General features: G+C 52.3%; 1 protein-coding gene across 8 annotated transcripts; it reads left to right on the forward strand.

Annotated features, from left to right (window-relative positions):
* The first annotated feature begins 922 nt into the window (after positions 1-922).
* Positions 923-13,673, forward strand: epb41l3a (erythrocyte membrane protein band 4.1-like 3a). Of its 8 annotated transcripts, none has more exons than XM_044105028.1 (25): positions 923-1,985; positions 2,748-2,838; positions 2,916-3,080; positions 3,701-3,805; positions 3,968-4,010; positions 4,092-4,167; positions 4,243-4,364; positions 4,467-4,563; positions 4,644-4,731; positions 5,668-5,820; positions 6,287-6,384; positions 6,459-6,634; positions 7,026-7,109; positions 8,300-8,398; positions 8,581-8,708; positions 8,783-8,830; positions 8,916-8,945; positions 9,015-9,191; positions 10,109-10,204; positions 10,515-10,592; positions 11,208-11,252; positions 11,813-11,911; positions 12,144-12,224; positions 12,588-12,713; positions 13,144-13,673. In XM_044105028.1, exons 2-24 carry the CDS (start codon positions 2,758-2,760, stop codon positions 12,696-12,698), a joined length of 2,280 nt encoding a protein of 759 aa, XP_043960963.1. In that variant the 5' UTR covers positions 923-1,985; positions 2,748-2,757; the 3' UTR covers positions 12,699-12,713; positions 13,144-13,673. The 8 variants fall into 8 exon arrangements, with proteins under 8 accessions (XP_043960963.1, XP_043960962.1, XP_043960964.1 ...); XM_044105027.1 differs by having other exon boundaries at positions 923-1,673; XM_044105029.1 differs by having other exon boundaries at positions 923-1,673; positions 12,588-12,709.
* The last annotated feature ends 162 nt before the right edge of the window (positions 13,674-13,835 follow it).

Raw genomic sequence — 13,835 nt, forward strand, 5'->3', positions numbered from 1 at the left:
CCGGGACCAGAACCAGAACCAGGCTCACTGTCTCCATCAGTGCCCCCCCCTCCCCCCTCATGCAGCTGGCAGACTGGGAGGGAGGAGGGGCCCTGGGGGGGATAATCTGGGGGCGGAGCCTGAGCAGAAACCAATAATCCGTCAAACAGCTGCAGACAGACTGACTGGGAGAACCGGACCGCCTGAACCAGAACCTGCAACAGAACCAGCATCCTCTTCCTTGCTGCTGCGGAACCTGCTCAGGTAATCCTCTTCCTCCTCACCCTCCTCTTCCTCCTGCTTCCCAGCCGGGTTCTGCCAGTCCGGACCCAGTTGGACTCGGATGTTTTGGTTCGGGTCTTAAAGGACCAGCAGGAAACTAAATTATTATTATTATTATTATTATTATTATTATTATTATTATTATTATTATTATTATTTATTATTATTATTTCTGATAAATTGTTAAATAAAAAATGCAACATTAAGTTTATCCAGTCAGTGTTCGGTACTGGACGGGTTTCAGTCCAGCTGCTCATCTTCCTCCTGCTTTGACTAGGCCATATGTTTGTGTCTCCTTCCCCTGACTGATACTTTATTAGAAATCAGTTTCCACTTTAAATCCTGATCCATTGGTTAAACATCCAGAGCCGTGAAAACTTCCTGAAGCTTCAACCAGAACTCCCAGTACAGCTGCTGTGTGTGTGTGTGTGTGTGTGTGTGTGTGTGCGTGTGTGGGTGTGTGTGTATTCAGGAGGTTCATAGAGGGTGGCGATGATGATGATGATGTCATCAACCCACTACAATACTAGCAGCAGAAGAACTGTGATGTCATCATTTACTTCTTTCATCTCAATAATTCTTTTTTTTTTGTTGTTTGAACGGATCACTTCCTGTCTGCACGGTGAGTAACACACACACAGATCATCTGCTCATTAATAATCTGATTATTAATCTTGGTCATAATCGTAATCATAATGAAATATTAAAAATAAAAGTATGCAGTTTGTTTTAATACACAGATTCACATTCCTCATAGATCTATGCGCTTAGATCTGTCTGTCTGAACACAACCAGAGAAACAGGACAGGGGGACATTATTTTACTGCGTCTGTTAGCACAGCGGTTAGCATATCGGTTAGCATATCTGTTAGCACAGCGGTTAGCATATCGGTTAGCATATCTGTTAGCACAGCGGTTAGCATATCGGTTAGCATATCTGTTAGCACAGCGGTTAGCATATCTGTTAGCACAGCGGTTAGCATATCGGTTAGCATATCTGTTAGCACAGCGGTTATGGTTCAGTGAAACAAGGGGATACAAATAATTTGTTTTAATGACATTAAACATCAGATGCTTTATGATATGATTTACAGGCTGTTAGCATAACGTGAAACATTTTGAGGATTTTAATTTGATCAGAGAAAAAAACCTCCTGAATGTTCCTGAGGAGAACAGAACCGACCCGATTCTGTGGTACTGGTTCTGCTGATTAGATCAAACTCACCAGGAAGAGAAAACAGATTCACTGCAATAGCAGAGAGGAACCCCCCCCCCAGTCCCGGCCCTGTGGGGGGCCAGCGGAGCTCGGTGTGCGTCATGACGTAACAGCCCGTCGTAGTAGGTGATGACGTAGAGAGCAGAGCGGCGGCGCTGACCGGCGGAAAGAGGGCGAGCGTCCTGCACGAGGACAGGTAAAGCTATATCTCTGATGTGAGAGCAGCTGGTCCGGTTCGGGTCGGTTCGGTCACTACAGAGAACCTCCAGCTGCTGCCGGTCGGTTCCGGTTCCGTTGCATCCCGATGCGCGTGTCCGTGTCCTGCTGCAGGACCTCAGGCTCGCGCGCGCCCCGGGACACTCCCGACCCGCAGAGGAAGAGCTACGGTCCGGTCCGGTCCGGTCCGGTCGGTCCGTCCGGACCCGGTCTCATGCGTTCGATTCGGGTTCGTGCTGCGGCTGATGAGTCGGCTGGTTCCGGTGATGAAGAGCGTCCTCATCTTCATCAGGTGCGCCTGAACAAAGCAGCGCGTGCTGCTGCTGAGGAAGATGATGATGATGATGATGGGAGGGTCCTGCTGCTTCACCGATTCTTAGTCCCGGCTGCTTCCAGAACCTGACGGCTCTGGTTCTGCAGGTCCAGTTCTCGCGTACGAATAATTTTGACCCTGCGTGGAGAAAAACTTCATTAATACAGAACCGGTTCAATTCACCAGAACCAGAACAGAACCGGTCCAATTCACCAGAACCAACACAGGCTTCAAAATCAGAACCATCTGGACCTAACGTTGCTGATTTTCAGGAGGTTCTGAAGGTTCTAAAATAGTTAATCCTCTAAAATGATGATTGGGTCATAAATTCTGGTTCTGGTTCTGTCCGGCTCTGGATCATCCAGGTCCAGTTTGTCAGATCCCAATCAGAACCAGCTGTTTTTCCGCTCTGGTTCTAAAACCTTCCTCTTAGAATCTCCTCCTCATCCTCACCAAATCAGATTACATCAGATTGTCTCCGGCTGTAATCCGTTGCCGTGGTAACTGTTCACCTGACAGCTGGACGGGTCAGCGGCTGGTTACCATGGCAGTCAGCATCCAGAGGTCCAGTTTGGGTTCTGGGTGGCCCGGTGTCACATCAGCATCAAGTGATGATTAATGCACCACACATCACTTCCTGAAGTGATGTCAGACCTGCTCAACCTAACCCTACCTGCTAACCCTAACCCTAACCCTCTCCATGGTAACTGTGGTATTAAGCTGTGACATCACTGTCTCCAGGTGAATCACCATGACAACAGAGCCAAGTGAAGCCCAGCCCCCAGAGGCGGAGCCTTTCCCTGAAGCCGCCGCCCACTCCACACCTAAACAGGTAACTGGCCACAGACCCCAGATGACCTCTGACCTCAGGCCTGCTGTGAATGGTGACACCACTTCCTGTTTCCTCAGGGAGGGGAGGGCCCAGCTCAGAGCTCATTGGCTGAGGACTCCAGCAGTCCGCTGTCGTCGGGCGGACGCGTCGCTCGCTCTCCGGCCAGAACCGCGCTGGGCTTCAGAACCATGCAGACCCGGGTGTCGCTGCTGGACGGGTCGCAGTTCACCTGCATCGTGGAGGTGAGACATGATGGACAAACTGGACAGGGACAGACTGATAGTGGGACAGCAGAACCATTACAGCTCACCTAGGCCAATGTTATCTAAGTTTAAATGTCATAAAACTTAATTTAGCAAACTGCTATCATGTAAGACCAGCAGGGGGCGCACTCCAGTTAATCCGCTAACAGTGGAGCTAACTGTAGCGCACTTAGCTTAAATTGTGAAGCATTAGCTTGCTCTGCTGTTTACTAAACTTTTACTTGAATCAAGTTCAACGTCTGTGTTCAAGTTATTAAAGTAGCTGGATGTTTGTACTCATGCTCTTATTTTGAAGACTTTTTTTTCCATGTCCTGAAGAGGAGATGTCACACGGTGGGTCGACATGGTTGAGATCAAAGTTTTAGCATTTGTTTCTACTGACCCGGGATCAGCTAGGCAGCTAGCTGTTTAGGTTTTATTCAGAGATAAAAAACATTTATCTTAATCTGTTTCTCTTTCGGTTGTTACCTGCCTGACGTTTAGCCATTGTGCTAATTAACGTTGCTGTAAACCGCTGTAATGTTGACTGATGTGGACTGTCCTAGTCAAATCATGAAGTAAACCGATAGGAACCCGGCCCGTTCTCTCTCTGGTTCCAGAAACGATCTCGAGGTTTGCAGCTATTTGAGAAAGTTTGTGACCATCTCAACCTGCTGGAGAGAGATTACTTCAGCCTGTCCTTCAGAGACGCAGACAACAACAAGGTACCTGTCTCACCTGTCTGTGTGTGTCTGTCTGTCCAGTTAACCAGTAATGTCGACAGATTTCATGTCTGAATAGACCCTAGTTAAAGAACAAAGCTGTCAGGTGTCCTATTTAAAGGATGCTTCTGTCCAACTGTCCACATGTCTGTTTGTCTGTTGCAGAACTGGTTGGATCCTGCGAAGGACATCAAGAAGCAGGTCAGAGGTCAGTTTGGAGCTGATCGGTTGGTTGTTGTGTTTCCGCCGTACCTTTCCGTTAGCGCTGACTCTGCTCTTCTCTCCTCAGGCGTTCCCTGGAACTTCTCCTTTAACGTGAAGTTTTACCCTCCGAACCCGGCCCAGCTGTCTGAGGACATCACCAGGTACGGCGCCACCAGTTGACCAGGTCTCAGCTCGGCCTCGTCTTCGTGTCTCACCTGGTTTCTGTCTCTCTGCAGGTACTTCCTGTGTCTGCAGCTCAGACAGGATATCGTTTCCGGACGTCTTCCATGTTCCTTTGCGACTCACGCCGTTCTTGGTTCCTACACGGTTCAGTCGGAGCTGGGAGACTACGACTCTGGTCCGGAGAACTCCTGAGAGACTGAACTCTGACCCTGACTGACCCCCAGGGGTCAGAGCAGGTCAGTGTTTCTGGGTTGACCTTTGTCCGTCTGGTTTCCAGATGAATGTGGTCCAGACTACGTCAGTGAGTTGTGTTTTGCCCCAAACCAAACCAAGGAGATGGAGGCCAAGATCGTGGATCTGCACCGGACCCTCAGGTCGGTGGGCCGCGGTGCCGGTCGGATGTTTCCGGGTTCAGGTGAGGTTCTGGAGTTCTGACCGGTCTCTGTGTGTTCAGAGGAATGAGTCCAGCAGAAGCTGAAATGCATTTCCTGGAGAATGTGAAGAAGCTCTCCATGTACGGAGTGGACCTGCATCACGCCAAGGTGAGGCCGACTGGGTTCTGGGTCACTGAGTTGATTGTTTTTTTCTGAACCAGCAGTGAAGCGGTTTGAGGGTGTGGTTCTGTTGGACCACGGCTCTGGCCCGTCCTCATTGGGTTCAGTCGCGCTGCCGCTCTGCTTTCAGAGCGTCCAATAAATCAGCAGCGACACACTTCCTGTCCCATCGATAGCGGCCGCTGCTGCTGATGGGACAGAAACGATTTTTCCACCATCAGGTTCAGTTCATCAGAATCTCCGATCAGGACCGACGGTGAAACGGGTCCGACTGATCCCATCATCAGCCAGAAGACAAACCTGCATTCACCTCACCTGTACATCCTCCAGGTGACCCCGCCCTGACCTCAGTGACCCTCAGCTTGGCTGAACTGTCTGTTTCCTGTTGCAGTCCAGATTTAATTTCTAACTGGCTTCTGATTGGTTCCTCTCTGAGCCAATCAGAGCTTCCCTTGGTGTCCAACAGAGTCCATTTGTCCTTCAGGACGTCCTGCTAGCAAACCGTCAGTTTAATGATTGTCTCTGTTGGACGGTCTACATGCAGACCGGTCCTTCTGTCTGAATGACCATCTGTCCCTCTGTCCCTCTGTCTCTGTCCGTCTGCCTGCTTGGACTAGATGGCAGGAAGCTGTTTTGACTGCCTGTCTGCTCAGTCAGAGGTAAGGCGGCGTCCTCAGTGTGATCCTGATTGTTTTGAGGTTGTCCAGTTTGTGGACAGACAGCGGTTCTGTTGAGGAACCGTCTCTCATGGATCGCACAATTAGATCAGAACCTGATACCTGGCCCAGTCTCACCTGTTGCTGCTGTCGCCGGTTGTGAGTCCAAGTGTCCCCCCAACGTCCCCCAATGTCCCCTGCTGTCCGTCTTCCTGCAGCTGTGCCTGAAGTGGCCGTGTTGCCTTCACTGACCGCTGTGTGCCTGCAGGACTCGGAGGGCGTGGCCATCATGCTGGGCGTGTGTAACAGCGGGCTGCTGGTGTACAGAGACCGGCTGAGAATCAACCGATTCTCCTGGCCAAAGATCCTGAAGATTTCCTACAAACGGAACAACTTTTACATCAAGATCCGACCTGGAGAGGTGAGACGGACGGAGACACCCACTGACCTCTGACCCAGCAGTGTTTTAATTAAGTTAGCTTACTGACAACCAGCTGTTAGCATGTTGAAGAGGTGTGCGCAGTTCTGCTAAGCTGCTAATAGCAAAGCTAATTGTTTTGTTTACTGGTTTAGCACTTTGTCAACCTTTAGCACACATAGCTACTACTATGTTAGTGTCACTGACACATGATTGTTTGAAGTTAGTGCTTTAGCATTAGCTTCTGCTAAATACTATGTTAGTATAGGACTTTAACATTAGCATTAGCATAACTGTTTATGATCAGCACTTTACCATAGAGCTAGTGTTTTAGATACATTGCAGCTAATTTGTTAGCGATCAGTGCTCACCTCTACCTAGTTGTTATGGAGTGCTAATGAGCTAATGTGTAGCTGCGTTGCTAGCAGCTGATGCTGCTGGGTTTACTGTAACCTCTGTTTGTCTCCAGTTTGACCAGTTTGAGTCCATCATTGGCTTCAAGCTGCTGAACCACAGAGCGGCCAAGCGGCTGTGGAAGGTGTGTGTGGAGCATCACTCCTTCTTCAGGTCGGCAGCTCTCTGGTGTCCAAACGTCTCCGTCCATGTGTCCATGAGTCGTCTCACAGCCGTCTGTCTCACAGGCTGCTGTCTCCTGAGGAGCCGCCAAAGAAGTTTCTCTCTCTGGGGTCAAAGTTTCGCTACAGCGGTCGGACCCAGATTCAGAGTCGCAGAGCCAGCGCTCAGATATCCAGACCCGCTCCTAACTTCCCACGATGCATCAGCAAGAGGAACATGCTGAGCCGGAGCCTGGACGGAGGTACCAGTCAAACCAGTTACCAGCAGGATCATTGGTTTCTGTAGAGCTCCAAGTGTTGGTTCTGTTGTTCTGGACTCAGAAGGAGTACGGACCCCTGTAGCTAGCCCTGATTCTGGTGCAGGCATTGGTTCCCAGACCCGGTCCTCAGGGCCCACTTCTCTGCTCCAGCACACCTCATTCAAATGATGGTGGTGCCCTCTGCAGAAACCAGCTGGGGACCCATTCATACATGGAGGACGGGGCCCTGAGCACTGGGGCCTCTGGTAGGAACACCAAGCACCCTGACAGAGTCTCTAGGTCCACTTTCTATGGCTGGTTCCAGGGGGAGGGGAGTACTGATGGGTCACTAGAGTGTTTACATGTTCCTTACCCATTTCTGATTGGTCTTTAGCTTCCGGGACTACAGCAACGTCTTCTCTGATTGGCTCTCCTGCCATCACTGTGTCGCTCAAAGCCAACGGTCGAGCTTACTCAGGTAGTCCTGAACTCTGCAGCTCTGAGTTCTGCTGATTGGTGGAGTGCTGCTGCTCTCTGATTGGTTCCAGCTCTTGCTTCTCTCAGTTTTTTTTTTGGGATTGTTGCATCCTGACTGGCTGCGCTTGTTTCAGACCCGCTGCTGATCATCGGTTTGTGTTGATGCAGTCACATGTCAGACATGTGCTGCCATCAACATGTGTGCAGGGGGCGCTACAGGGCTGAGGGGTAGAGACGGTGCACCAGACATGGAAACTGTTGGCTTCATTGTCAGCGGCCAACCACTGCTAAGGATCAACCTTTTGTACACAGAAGGTTGATCAGAACAGAAGGAGCCGGACATGATTACCTCTACAGACTGATTCTTGACAAATCCTCTCCAAACCTCCAAAAACCCATATGAACCAGACAGCCAAACTACTGGAGCCGTTGAGCTCCAGCAGGCGCTCTGCTCTTCCTGAATCTGAGGCTTGATGATGTTTCTGGTTGACCATGAAGAAAACCTTCATCAACCAGAGCAGTGTCCTCTTCTCGTTCTAACGCATCTATTCCAGAACTTCTTTGTAGATCTCCTCTCTACCCAGAGTTGGGTTAACCACAGATTTCTCTTTCGTACCTCTGAACTCTGATACCAGGTCACTGCTGGTTGTTTGAGCAAAGCAGAGACCCTGTGGACGACCACTGAGTCTGTCAGGGACCAGAGTAATCTCTGGAGTCTTCCAGTTCAGGTGTTCAAGGTGTGTGTAGAGTTAGATCTACCAACACACTGTTCTTGTTGGTTCAGCAGTTTTTGTTCCATGGCCGACCCAAGACGAGGCTTCCTAAACCCTCACCGTCTGTCCGTGTCCTGCTGCGTCCTCCATCGCCCAGATACCTGCAGCTGCAGGTTCTGACCTGAACCGGGTCCAAACCGGGTCCCCGCTCCGCCACCAGGTGGGTTCCCTGGTCTCTGACCTCGGTGTCGGCCATGTTGTTCAGAAGAACCTTAGTCGCCATGTGACACCAACGCTGTGCTCTGATTGGTCCGCCAGGGATGCCGTGCATGTGCCCTTAGCTCTGATTGGCTGATTGTGCTGTTGAACAGACTGGCTGAGCATCACAACGGTTGCTATGGCAAAGGTGACTGTTGTTGTCCTGCGCTGACGTAATGGTGATGACATCACAGCGGTGTGTGTTTGTGTGTGTGTGCAGACATGGGCTCTGGACTGTATGGAGCTTCAAAGGCCATCGCTGTCAGCGACCACATCGCCGCGGTAACCAGTAGCCTGGATGACAGGAGGGAGGAGCCAGGTAAGAATCTGACCAGTCAGAGGAGCCGAAGAAGCTGAGCTTCCTGTCAAACAGATGATCAATGAGTAATGATCGATCAATTGGTACCATTTGCTTAATAAACCGGGGGAGGAACTGGATGGGTCACATAGAGGGGACAAGGACACCTGTCCAACCCATGAAGGTTCTGGTTCTGGTTCCAGTTGAGGAGGTTCTGCTGCTGCTGGTGGAGGAGGAACAGAAAGAGGAGGAGAAGGAGGAGAAGGAGGAGAGGAAGACTGCAGACGTTTCTCCAGAAAGTCCTCCGTCTCCACAGAAACACGACACCAGGGTAACCAAACTGGTCCCTCTGGTCCCTCCGGTCCCTCCGGTCCATGTCCCTGTAATTAACTCTTAGTTTTCCAGACGGAGCTGACGGACACCGTCGTCGATGGCGACCTGACCGTGACCGAGGTACACACCTGTCCCTCCCGTACAGATCACCCGTCCCCTGGGGACACGCTGTAACGTGTCTCTGTGTCCTCTGTCTGTCCAACAGTCTGATCAGGACGAAGACTTGAAGACTCAGGTAAACATGAGGCTCATCCAATCACAGGCAGGGAATCAAACTGGCAACCCTCTGTACCATCGTCCCCAGGAGACGCTGGGCAGCCCAGAGGACATCGTCCAGACGTCCATCAGCGCACTGCGGCGCTCCTTCCTGGAGGGACAGCAGGGGGGCGGCGGCATGACGGAGTGGGACAAACGCCTGGCCTCGTCTCCTCTGCGCCGCGCTGACGACGCGCCCATGATCGAACCGCTGGAGCCGGAGGAGGTGAGTGGGTTGACCTGGGGTCAACCGGGGGTTAACTGGGGGTCAACCAGGGGTCTAGGTGCTTCCAGACCCTCAGCAGAACTTTTAGGTCTGTAGAACCTCTGAGGAACCAGAACCAGACCCTTCAGTTCAGGTCACTTTTGCAGATCATAAAGTTACAGCGAGAGAATCAGGGTGTCCTGTCACCTGATTGGCTGATGTTGCTCACCTGGTGTTCATGCTGGTTGGCATGGAAACAAGCATGATGAGTGACATCACTTTCCTGCTGCGCTGAAGCAGGAAGTGAGGTGTGAAACTGAACGGCTGAGAGCGCTGGTTCTGATCCGGAACGGGATGGTTCTGATCGCCTACTCGTCCTTATGGCTTCCTGTCTCATAAAGCGTCCACCCGGGTCACTTCCTGTTCCTGCTGGAAAACCTGCAGGTCCAGAACCAGAACCAGCCTGGAGTCCTTCAGGTCCAGTTCTGGTATGTTTTTGTCCAGCAGGGGGCAGTGAGGAGCTCCAGGCTTCAGCTTCACTTCCTCCCAGAGGCCATTTTGTTCCTGTTCCTGACCAAGATGGAGTGCAGGAAGCTGCTGGCTCTTCCTCTTCCGTCCGTTTGGTCACTTCCTTCCTGTGAGCGCTGACCGGGGAAGGACATTTCCTGCTCCGCTCCCCCACTTTCACCTCCTTCAGTAGGAGCTTCTGCTTTTCAGGGTTGGTTCAGCTGTTAGGCTGCGATGGGAGGTCAGGGTTCATCCAGAGGTCAGGGTTCAGGGCAGGGTGTGATGAGCCTCTCTGGTCGTTGGACTGTTGGGATGTTTTCAGTAGAACCCAGAACTCACTGGGCTCGGTTCTGGTCCTCAAACCCAGAGCTGCCAGGTCCATGAAGGTGTCCATGTCCATGTCCTCACCTCAGTCTGTCTCTCCTGTCCAGCCCAAACCGTCCTTTGATGAAATGTCTCCAGAACTGACGGCTCTGCTAAAGTCCGCCAGAGAGCAAGAGACCTTCAGGGAACACAACCTGCTAAAGGTGCTGTCCTCACGTCCCCCTGCCCCCCTGCCCCTCTGCCCCTCTGCCCCTCTGCCCCCCTGCCCCTCTGCCCCCCTGCCCCCCTGCCCCCCTGCCCCTCTGCCCCCCTGCCCCTCTGCCCCCCTGCCCCTCTGCCCCCCTGCCCCCCTGCCCCCCTGCCCCCCTGCCCCTCTGCCCCTCTGCCCCCCTGCCCCCATGTCCATCTTGTCTCCAGAGGATTGTCCTTTTACTCAGACCTTGAAGACGTTTTCATATCTGGACGTCTTGATGAGACGCCGTGTCTCCTGAATGTCTCTGTTTTCTGTTTCAGACGTCGGAGAAGGTGGAGACGGTCTTTGTCCTCCCGGAGTCCAGGGACCCGGACCGGGACGTCGCAGATCACTTTAAGGTAGCCCCGCCCCCCGCTCTCCCCCCACCACCCCCTCCAGGAGCCGGCCTGGTGCCTGGTGATGATGTCACAGGCCAGCGGCTCGGCCGTGGCGACGGCAGCGGTAAAAGTGACGCTAGTGAGGAAGAAGAGGATGAGGATGGCAGTGATGAGGGTAGCAGTGATGATGATGATGTCATCAGCGTGCTCGCTCAGGCGGCCGTCGACGAGTCAACAGAGGCTGCGGTCAGAGAAGCCGGCGATTGGGATGCCTGTGGTTACCATGACGACGGAGAGTCTGACGACTCCCAGGAGGAAGGAGAGCGGACCCCGCCTTCACCCCACCCCATGTCCCGGGACTCCACCAGCCCCACCCAACAGTCTCCACATGAGGGCGAGGAGGTAACCATGGAGACGCAGAGACATGTCCCAGTCGGTCCTGTCCCACCAAGTCCCCTACAGTCCCTCTGTCCCCAGCGGACCCCGTTACCCTGCGTGACCTTTTGGACCCATCCTCCTGAAAGCCTCTGTCCCAGTGTTACCTGCCTGGTTCTGGTACCAGTAGAACCTGTCCTGATGGATGTGGAGGACCGGTTGTCTCCGGTGTCAACAGTTGATGTGTTTCCTGTGTTTCAGGAAGTCCCCGTGATGAGGAAGACTCTGACCTACGAAGCTCCAGGGGTGAGGACGTCTTTCGTTCATCCATTTTTGCATCTGTCCAGAGATGATCGGGTCAGTCAGAGCGGTTCTGGTACTGATCCAAAGCTACCAGGCAGGTCTCCAGTTTAAAGGAACCAGCAGGTTTTGTTCCAGATCTGAAGAGCAGAGAAGCTAATCACCGTCTCATGTGGTCTGGTTCTGGTTCTGGTTCTGGTTCTGGTTCTGGGGACACAGAGTCAGCAGATCTCTGAAGACCAGACCCATTTCCTGGTACCGCCTGGCCCTGGTCCTGCTCTGTACTGCCACGGGTTCCTTCACTGTTGGGTGAAGCCAGAAGCCAGACCTCAGAGGAGGGTTAGAGTTAGTTTCAGAGGACAGTCCGACCCGGTCCGGATCAGAGCCGGACCGGCCCATTTTGCTCTGACTGACCGTCTCCACCTGCAGGGTTAGAGTCATCAGGTTGTTTGTGGCTCAGTGTAGAGACCGGATGATCCTCAGTGTTCCTGTAGACATGACTGGTACTGATCCAGTTGGTACCAGTTGGCTCCTGATGGTTCTGGTTTCATTCTGATGTGTTTCAGAGCCAAGGTGGCGCTGATCCCTCCGCCGGCCTCCTGCTGAGCTCCCAGACCTTCACCGCAGAGACGTCCAACACCACCACCACCACCCACATCACCAAGGTATCACCATGGCAACCCCATCAGTCGTGTTCACACGACGACACATAAATGTATTTCAGCAGTTTTCAGCTCTGATCCTCTGAATAATGAAGGATCTCTTTGGATCTCCGGTAACATTTCATCCCACCACAGCCTGCCTACTGAACAGGTCAAAGGTCACATTGGGTCAGAGGTCTCTGACCTTCAGGATGGTTCAAATGTTGAGTCTCGTTTCTTCTGTTTTCGTCCTTAGATGGTGAAAGGAGGAGTTTCAGAAACCAGAGTGGAGAAAAGAATCGTCATTTCTGGAGACACCGAGGAAGACCATGAGCAGGTACCAGCACCCTGACCCACCAGCACCCTCTGACCCGTCAGAACCAGCACCCTGACCCAGATCAGAAACTGCAAGACTTCCTGCAAAGCCTCTGAGCGTCTCTCTTCACCAACACGCCTGACCCAAAGGACCGACCAGAACCTGCTGGCCCGAGTCCTACAGCTCCTCCATCTGACAGAACCAGGGAAACTCCTGGAGATGCAGGAATCTGAGGACCGAGATCCGGTACTGAGTCCGATCCAGTCCCGGTTTGATCTGGTCCTGAGATTGCTCCCGGTCCAGTCCCAGTCTGCTCTGGTCTGGTTCTGGTCTTGGTCTTGGTCCCAGTTCCGGTCCGGTTCTGACCGTACCGTCTCTTTAAAGGCCCTGGCGGCGGCGCTCTGCGAGGCGCGGCGGCAGCATCCTGAACTGTCCGTCACCAGAGTCGTCGTCCACAAAGAAACGGAGGTTCCTCCTGATCACATGATCAATTAGTGATGTCACAGGCAGGTGGGATTCCAGCTGAATGCTCATTGGTCGGTTGCATGGTCTCTGCCTGGCTGGCTCTGATTGGTTTAAACCTGAACTGGTTTAACCAATCAGGTAGCTTGTTAAATTCTGTGGCTCCTGGACTGAACTCAGATTCTATTGGTTCAGCTTCAGTATGGAGCGCTCTGATTGGCTCAGTCAGCTGCACCCTCTGCTGTACCTGCTGCATGTCTGCATGATCATCAGTGGTTCAGTCAGCCCCCACTTCCTGCTGCAATTCCCTTGATTAACACCAGATGTCCCTGCTGAGAAAGAGAGAGAGAGACTGAGGAACTAAACAGCCGAAGAAGACGAGAAGAAAAACAAGGATGATTTAAGAAAATAATCTGTTGATCTGCTTGGTCTCTCTGTCCTCCTGTCTGTCTCTCTGACTGCTGTCTGTCTCTTTCAGGACTGAATGTTGATCCTCTGTTGCATTATGGGAGTTGTAGTCCACAGCCAATCCCAACAAGTGGATTCTGACCCCGACTGGAGTGAAGAACTCACCACATGAATGCATGCGCAAACACACACACACACACACACACACACGCTGGCGCTGTACGCTGCAGGAAGACTTTGGTCTCCAGGTGAAGCTGTGATGTATTTAAGAAGCCACGCCCCCTTATACACCTCAAGCCACGCCCCTTGACTGCTTCAGGAAGCCTTCTGATTGGACGACTGACTCAGGTGTGCTCTTGACTGACAGTTTGAGAACCTGCTGAGAAGCTTTTATTATGAAAATCTGCTACCTGCCTCCATCGCTTGCGCAGCCGAAGCTCAGCCAGTATTTACCCATGATGCAACAAGAAGTGCCATAGAGCTCAGAGGAAGCAGGTCTGATCCTGATGGTCGGCTCTGTTGGAGTGAACTTTGACCTCAGTCTGCTGTGGTAGACGCTATACAGGAGAGTCCTTCAAAATAAAAGCCCTGCTCGTAGTAGGAAGCTGTTGGGATGGACTCTTATTTTGAAACTCTGCAGGAAGTCTTCTGTGGTAGACACCAGTTTCAGCTGTTTGTTACATTTTTCCACTTCCTGTCACATTTCTGGACCGGGTCGGTTCTGCTTGGCAGGTTCAGAACCTCTGCGATCCGTTTTCACCA

Source organism: Gambusia affinis, linkage group LG21, assembly GCF_019740435.1.
Source record: "Gambusia affinis linkage group LG21, SWU_Gaff_1.0, whole genome shotgun sequence".
Taxonomy (NCBI): domain Eukaryota; kingdom Metazoa; phylum Chordata; class Actinopteri; order Cyprinodontiformes; family Poeciliidae; genus Gambusia; species Gambusia affinis.

Coding starts and splice junctions, on each gene's coding strand:
- epb41l3a (XM_044105028.1), top strand. CDS start 2,758: ATGACAACAGAGCCAAGTGAAGCCCAGCCCCCAGAGGCGGAGCCTTTC. Junction 4,564..4,643: donor GATCTGCACCGGACCCTCAG/GTCGGTGGGCCG, acceptor CTGTGTGTTCAG/AGGAATGAGTCCAGCAGAAG. Junction 8,399..8,580: donor TGACAGGAGGGAGGAGCCAG/GTAAGAATCTGA, acceptor TTCTGGTTCCAG/TTGAGGAGGTTCTGCTGCTG.